Source organism: Notothenia coriiceps, unplaced genomic scaffold, assembly GCF_000735185.1.
Source record: "Notothenia coriiceps isolate Sejong01 unplaced genomic scaffold, NC01 NC01_scaffold00027082, whole genome shotgun sequence".
Classification (NCBI taxonomy): domain Eukaryota; kingdom Metazoa; phylum Chordata; class Actinopteri; order Perciformes; family Nototheniidae; genus Notothenia; species Notothenia coriiceps.
Window position 1 is genome coordinate 1,718 of NW_011359783.1, and position 7,814 is coordinate 9,531.

Here is a 7,814-nt window from a genome sequence, read left to right on the forward strand (position 1 = left end):
GGAGACCTTTGAACTGCAGATAAAACAGCAAGTGATTTTTCAAAATTGTTTGTAAAATACTCACTTAATCCAAGATGAAAGGCCACCGAGCAGAAGCTGAAGCATGAGTCTGAAGCGGCAGAAGAACAAATATTGGAGCCGTCAGGTCCTACCGACAGGTACAGACAAACATAATTTAGCCTCCCGCCGCATGTTTTCACTAGGAGCTTACAAGTGCGTTGACGCTTGGCGGTGGGCGTGTCCGAAGCTTTGTGAACTGGGCCAGCGATGCACTCGCCTGCAGGTGCAGCTCTCTACCAGACTGTGGGAAAAGCTCTGTTCAGGTCAGGTGGTCACTTCATGGTCCACAGCATGCATTAGGAGGCCACGCCCAGTGCGTCTGAGACAGGTTTATTCAACGTTTGACAGGAAACACGATGTACAAATGATTTAAGACCAATTGTCTCTTGACAAAATCACCAGGAGGGTACATGAGCACAGTGTTCAGATCAGTAAAGCTCCTGTTTCTTTAATGTATTGCATCTCGTGCAGGCTTTTCCCCCCAGCCAGGTTAGTTATGACAGAAAAAATAATTATAAACACAAATCAGACAATCACGGAAAATAGAAAAAAAAAGACAAATAACACCTATACAATGGAAAAGGCCTGTTATTTTTTCTCATCCTAACCAAACCATGCAAATGTGATGAGCTTTGTTTTTCAGATAAAAGCACTTTACATGGAAATGAAAAAAACAATCAGCAAATTAATGGAGAAAGCTTCCAAAGCATGATTTTTGTTGTCGTCCTGAGTACTTTGCGATATAAGGCAAAGTGGGTATTTGCCATGGCTCAACCTCAGAAACTCTTGGCCTCTCTGCTCGGAGAGGAGCTCTGCAGCTGAGATTTAGTGCTGTTTAATTAGAGGTTCCCTGATATGACCTATACTCGAGCACTCCAAAATACCAAAAACCAATGTGTGTACTTCTTGGCTTTTTGGTCGACTAAGTTTATTCCAAAGCATTTTCTGGAAAATATCATTTGTAGATCAAAGTTAATAAATTGGTATCCTCTCATCCATTTCATAACAAAAGAAACAAAAAGAAAACCTTTATTATATAAGTGTGCTGGTATGAGTTTTTAGTATTGCAGCCCATTATGATTATTTAAACTAATATTAGGCCAATACCCAAACAACAACGGTATACAAGCAACATAAAGTGTGCATAGCGCACACCGGGAAAATAGTCTTCATAGCAATGAAGAGCATCATTTTTAAAGCATTGACTTGAGCAGTAAAAGGCAAGAACAAATACTGCAGATCTGTCGGAAAGAGCACAGAATCTGCGAGGGGATATAAGGGTCTAGAGGTAAAACAATTAAGATTGCTGCTAGAATGGAAGTGAGAGGCTCAAGGCAAAAAGGAGGATGCAAGTCGGCTACTGAAGGTTTGACGTCCCGAGCGGGGAGGGGAGTCAGCGGAGGTCGCTCTCATCGTCCTGTATGGTCTTCTTGATGCGCAGAAGCATGGTGGTGAGCCACTGGTCCAGCCGGGAAATGGTATCGAATTCCTTCACCTGAGAACATGAGCAGGAAATATACTTATTTAATGCAAATCATATTATATATTTTGCATCCCATGCATGCACTCTATCGTATATTTGTTTTTATTGTTATACTGTCTAACAATATCATATACTATATTATACTTCTATTGAGTTGCTATACAAACAACACTAAGTATCATCTCTTAATCACAGGAAAAGGTTTTCGATGTGCTCGTGCTGCAGCTTGAAGTTGGAGTGAGCCAAGAGGCGCGTTCACATCAAGTACTTTTCCCACAAAATCCCCGGCCGGAATTCCCCGGAGTTAGGGACTGGCTTCAGTAGAAGCTGCTGGGAGTCCCAGCAGCTTCTACTGAAGCCTTCCGAGTAAACGGCCAGAACGCCGACGCCTCCTCATCTCCACCGCTCCCATGTTTTATTTTGTGTTGTCATAAGTTAGTCTCTCTGCATTTCTGCGCTGGGCTAATGCTAATGCTAATAATGCAATGCGAGGATAATAAAATGGCGGCTTCACAAAAGTTTTTGGGAGTTTGACGGGGCGTGGTTTGCATTCCGCCCAGCCAATCAGACACAGGAACCTTTTTCTCCCACGAAAGTCCCTGCTCTCTAGCAGGGACTGAAAAGGGGTTAAAAAAGGTTCTCTAGAACTAATTTAGTTCCTGGGACTTTTTGGTGTGAACGCAACTAAATCGTAGTTCTCAGGAACCTTTGTGGGAAAAGTACTTGGTGTGAACGCGCCTTATGCCTGCATTTACAGTAGCATAAGAGGTGTAAAACATTCCATGAAAATGTTACAGCCTTAATGAATTTTAGACTGATTAAATGTTAAACGTTTAGGAAGGAATTGCCTTACCGCCACCTACTGGACTGATGTGGAGCAGTAGCTTGGCAGAAAAAACGAAATTCTTAAAGATTTTAGAATTGCTTCGTAAATTAAAATTGTGTTTGATTTAATTCTGAGTGACTTTATCTTTATTTCTCTTCCACATGCGTTTTTCTGAATATTGTATAGATGCTTTCATATGTCCTTCAGGCCACAGTATTCTTGCAAAGTTTTGCGTATATAGTCCTTTATGATCGTTATAACACCTAACACTATTTGTATGTCAGTTAAATGTTGTTTTACTGATTTACTTAATCAGTGCGTCTACCTTTTATTTCCTTTTAGATGAGCAGGAACCCAAAGGAATTAAATTCAATGCCTTCAATGCCTATATGACGGACAATTTATCGAAAAATAAGACATTGAGGGGCTACTTGCACTCACCGAGTCAGTATAGGCTTCCAGGTTCTGTTCTTCATAGGCATCTAGAAGTTTCTGGTTGGATAAAAACAATAATGAACATCAGGAAGACTGCTTGAACACAGAAATACACACTGGTGGTAAAATAAACTGAGATGCTAAGAAACAGGCTATAATTCACTGTCTGCATTACACAATAGATTTATGACTCATGCACCAAATAGCCTTTATTTCCCCAAAATCGTTTGCAGGGCAGGCTGGTGCTTTTGTTTTACCATGCTAGGGGCGTAGAACGTTGTTGAGGCAGATTTAGAATGAGAACTTAGTGAATCATCTTCTTCGTATAGTTGTAAGGTTTATCTCAGCTCTTAATCCCCCTTGCCTCTGTATATCTAGATGCTTTTGTTTGTGAGTTTTAAAGACTTAATAACATCAAAGCCTACCTTCAACAGTTTGCATTCTCTAGCGTCTGAGAAAGCCGGGAACATCTCTTCATACTTCTGCACGGCGAGCTGGGTGACAAAGAGCATCATTATTAAGCTTGTGTTACACCAGGTATTGATGTAAACAGGTTATAGTGCTTCTGCTTACTTTTGCATTAAGCATGTCTACGCAGAAGTGACAGAGCGCTGCCTTGAAGAAGTGATCCTTGGCACTGTATTTCAGGAGCGTACTGTCCATCGCGTGGGTTCCGACCTGAAATCACAACAGCACAACTCATGTTTGTTGTTGTCAATAAAAGCGAGTAAAATCATGTTAAGATAATGGTTCTGGTGCTGAGTGTTTTCTCACCTGTTCATAGATCTCGATGGCTTTCGGATACTGCTCCAGCTGAGCTGCGTACGTTGCTACTTTCAGAAGGCACTTGTTTGCTGAGCTGAAAAAGGAAAATGTATGTATTTAGGCCTAGTGTATTTGCGGACATCACAACTCAAAGACCACCATTTTACTGAACTTGTAATCGTAAAAGTTTATTTTATTTTTGTATACATTTATTCTTCTATTTCAATATTAGTAGCTACAGACAATTTATGAATCTGACAAACAAATGCGTAGAAGCGGGAGGGCAGAAAGCATAGCTTATACAGAAAATAGCCCTCCCGTTATTCATCCAGTTGCAGGATAAAGACAAAATTTAAGCCGCGTTCACACCGCACTACTTTTCCCACTTTAGTTCCGCGATAGTTCCGAAATGTCGCGTTCACACACCAAAAAAAGCCGTGACTAAAATTAGTTCATTAGAACCTTTTTTACCCCCTTTTCCGTCCCTGCTAGAGAGCAGGTACTTTCGTGGGAGAAAAAGGTTCATATGTCTCATTGGCTGGGCGGAATGCAAACCACGCCCCGTAAAACTCCCAAAAAGTTTTGTGAAGCCGCCATTTTATTATCCTCGCATTAGCATTATTAGCATTAGCATTAGCCCAGCGCAGAAACGCAGAGAGACTAACTTATGGCAACACAAAAGAAAACATGGGAGCGGTGGAGTGATGAGGAGGTGTCGGCGTTCTGGCGATTTACTCGAAAGGCTTCAGTAGAAGCTGCTGGGAGTCCCAGCAGCTTCTACTGAAGCCAGTCCCAAACTCCGGGGACTTCCGGCCGGGGACTTCGGGTGGCAGTATACGCCGTGAAGTTGTTTGCGGCCTGCCAGTAAACCCAAAGCAGAAGAAGAAGAAGAAGTGACGTCAGCGGCTTCATTTGCCTAATCCTCCCCCAGGAACCTATTCCGGTGTGAACGCGATCTGTACTTAGTCCATGAGAACTAAAGAGTTCTCATGAACTAAGTTCTGATGAACCTTTGTGGGAAAAGTACTGCGGTGTGAATGCGCCTATTCAATACTTAATTAAATAAGCACACAAATAAACAAAATTCTATATATACACATACATATGTACACATATACATACACCCATTTAGGTAGATGCAAAATTCAAATGTAGTGCTTTCATTAAGGGGAAATAACCATTACACCCTAAAATGAGCAAAGAGAAAACATCTGAAATATTGCTGATCTGACACTCACCTGGTGGATTCTTCCCCCTTGTAATAATCTGCCGCCTGTTCGTAATGAGCAATGGCCTGGAATAGAAAATGGACATAAGAGAGAGAGATTATAAAAGAACAGCTATTAGTTGTAATAAGAAGTACGTAAGAGTCTACCCAGGAATGAATACAATAAAGGTAATAAAGGTGAAGACTGATATCTGACCTTGTCTATGTCCACCATCTCAGTCTCATATATTTCAGCTATGGTGATGTGATGCTTGGCTGCGATGGTGAAGCGGCCCTAAAGCCCCGGATAAAAAAACACAACAAAGAAGAGATTGAAGGGTCATGTTAAGTAAATATTAGGAATGTTTCATTAATAAACAAAGAAGAGTTTTCACACTCACCATGTCAGTGTAAATCTCAATAGCTCTGTTTAAGCAGTTTATTGCCTCTGTTGAGAAAATTAATAATATGTAAAGCACAATTATTTAGTGAATTTACATCAATAAAAAATTACTTTTTATTAAATTAACAAAATGATTAGCCACCAGCTGTGCGATATGCAAGGTTCAAGGCTACAGTCAAATGCTTTCATCTTTCCACAATCCCATTTTCTCACAGTGGGAAGCGGCATGAATTTTGCTGTTGAAGCTCTTCGCCTTGAAGACCTTAATGACATCAGCTGACTTCATGGACATGGTCCACTGGAACTGGTACAGCAGCCTTTATGTGAGCTGAGCACTTATATACTCCTGAGGGTGGTGAGGATGAATAATGATTACCTTGAGGGTCTGCTTTTTTGAAGGCGTTTCCAGCATCTATGAAGTTAGTCGCTGCGTCGTGTTTGCTCTGCATCTGGAGGTGGAGGTTAGCGGCTTGGGAGAACGCATTTCCTGCAGCTGAAAAGAAAATATTACATGTTGGTAGGGTTTAAAGACGTCACAGACCTAAACACGGAGAGAAGCAATCAATACATTTTCAATCAATCTGAAATAATTATTCTTACCACACCAATTCTTGGCCATTTTGTACATGTTGGCTGCCCTCACGAACATGTCACAGGCCTCTTCCAGCTTGGAGGATCCCCCCCTGTGGGTCAACACATTTTCAGTTAGGCAACACTCACACTGAGTATGACTGGGTGACATTGACAATATCAAGTGCTGTAATAGTTTATTACTAGATATTGATAACAAAGATACTTATTAAACGTATAGTTTCGTTCCTTGTTTATGATTGGCTAAGCCGTGTTCAAGGTTGTTGTAAAAGCGTTATAAACAAACAGCTGTGACTTCATTATGAAAGTAAGTGTGAGATAACCACTCACTGTTAATTCAGTTAAAAACGGTCATAAGACGTTCAGAAAAGTCCTACTGAAAGTATTAAAATTAAACATAATGATGTTGTTATTTGTTTTCAAAAAGACGCAATTGAAATTATTAATTTGGAACAATTCTTTATCATTAAAAAATTGTTATAAACATATTGGAATAAGAACACATTTTATGATCAATACCTTGATATCCATTGAAATCGAATTATGCATACAGACCCATTTGATCATAACACACACACTTTACTAAACATTGTTTTTGTTATTATTTGTATTATTATTTTAAGCTATATCTGCACTGTACCATAATATTTTATATTAAAATGTTATAATACTTTCTTACTATGTTATATTTCTAATATGTTGCTATATTGATACAGCAAATACAGACAGCAAGTATCATTATCAAATCACATTATATATTATTCTGTTTTACAATACTGACTTTTTATGTACCTGCACTAATTTCTGTCTGCAACACCTGAATGTCCCCTCTGGGGGGCTCATTCTTTTTTCTACCTGAATGCATGTAAGTTTCTGAGTAAACAGAGCCTCACTTTAATATTTTAAGCTGATTTGGATTGTTACATCCATCCTCTAATATGATAGTGGGTAAGGGTTTCATTTGTTTGAGATGCACTCACAACTCCGTCCCAATCTGTTATTGTAAACAAACGTGATGAACATGTGATCTGCACCTACAGGCTGAGTGGCATTGCAAGATGTTCCCTGTAGATGACGCCATAGCAGCAATATTACAATAATAATCAGTGTAAAATGTGAATTACTTAAAATGCTAACCGGTTGACTTTGATCAAAGCGCCTGATGTAGTACAAACGTGTCATTGTGTAACTAAGTGTCATCCACTGCTGTACACAGCTACATGTTAGCCTCACTTCTTCTTTGTTTAACAGTGATCTGAACGAAGATAAGGCTACATATTCAGCTTGACTGCAGCGTTAACACCACTTGAATCACATTGACCACAACAGCTTATTTTGAGATAAAACCAGCCCAAGTGTTGCGGTGGTGTTGATTTGTTTAAGTCCAGCCTTCTACAGCCTTCTTCCGCTTAGCTGGCCTTTAGCTTTGACAGGTTAGCAGAAGCTAGCTGAAAAACTCACCCAAAGATCGCTCCGAAAAACGACTGCGAGGATTTCATCTTCTTCTCAGCCTCGGCCATCAAAGCCGTGGCTTCTTTTTCTTTCCCGCTATTGTCCATTTTTCGTGTCACTGCTCTGTGTGCTGAGGGAAGAGCGAGGAATTGCGAAAGTCAACAAACTTGCTATGAGAGCTAAGAGCAGCGGGTTTGACTCTGTCACGTCACCTGCCGCAAAGTAAACCCTGTCAGAGGAATGGGGGGCTGCTGCGTTCAGGTGCTCTGAAAAAAAAATCTGGCTTCCATCTATCTCAGATTCACCGTCGTGGAAAAAGTACTGAGATATTCTTAGATGAACTGAGAATAAATACTTAGTGACAAAGTACGAGTATGGTGATAATGGCTAAGTGTGCAAAAAGTCCGTGCATAACGTCCCATTTCAGAATAATGTATAGCCTTTTATATTATTGCATTATCATGCATTGTTGTGTACACAAATTCAAATTAGTAAAATAAAAAAGGGCCTGGTTTCAAATACTTTATCTACTGCTCGGTAGCTTGTTGACATACATCATTATTTATTGTTGGAAATATTACATATTATTAAT

At 40.0% G+C, this 7,814-nt stretch overlaps 1 protein-coding gene across 1 annotated transcript; it reads right to left on the reverse strand.

Moving 5' to 3' along the window:
* Nucleotides 1–374: 374 nt before the first annotated feature.
* Nucleotides 375–7,451, reverse strand: napab (N-ethylmaleimide-sensitive factor attachment protein, alpha b). Its single transcript, XM_010785076.1, has 11 exons — nucleotides 7,232–7,451; nucleotides 5,780–5,862; nucleotides 5,556–5,672; nucleotides 5,178–5,224; nucleotides 4,994–5,071; nucleotides 4,808–4,863; nucleotides 3,579–3,663; nucleotides 3,378–3,482; nucleotides 3,230–3,298; nucleotides 2,811–2,861; nucleotides 375–1,555 (listed from the first exon to the last, which is right to left on the reverse strand). Exons 1-11 carry the CDS (start codon nucleotides 7,327–7,329, stop codon nucleotides 1,454–1,456), a joined length of 891 nt encoding a protein of 296 aa, XP_010783378.1. The 5' UTR covers nucleotides 7,330–7,451; the 3' UTR covers nucleotides 375–1,453.
* Nucleotides 7,452–7,814: the final 363 nt, after the last annotated feature.

Coding starts and splice junctions, on each gene's coding strand:
- napab (XM_010785076.1), bottom strand. CDS start 7,329: ATGGACAATAGCGGGAAAGAAAAAGAAGCCACGGCTTTGATGGCCGAG. Junction 4,864..4,993: donor AGATGGTGGACATAGACAAG/GTCAGATATCAG, acceptor TTTCTATTCCAG/GCCATTGCTCATTACGAACA. Junction 3,299..3,377: donor TAGACATGCTTAATGCAAAA/GTAAGCAGAAGC, acceptor TTTGTCACCCAG/CTCGCCGTGCAGAAGTATGA.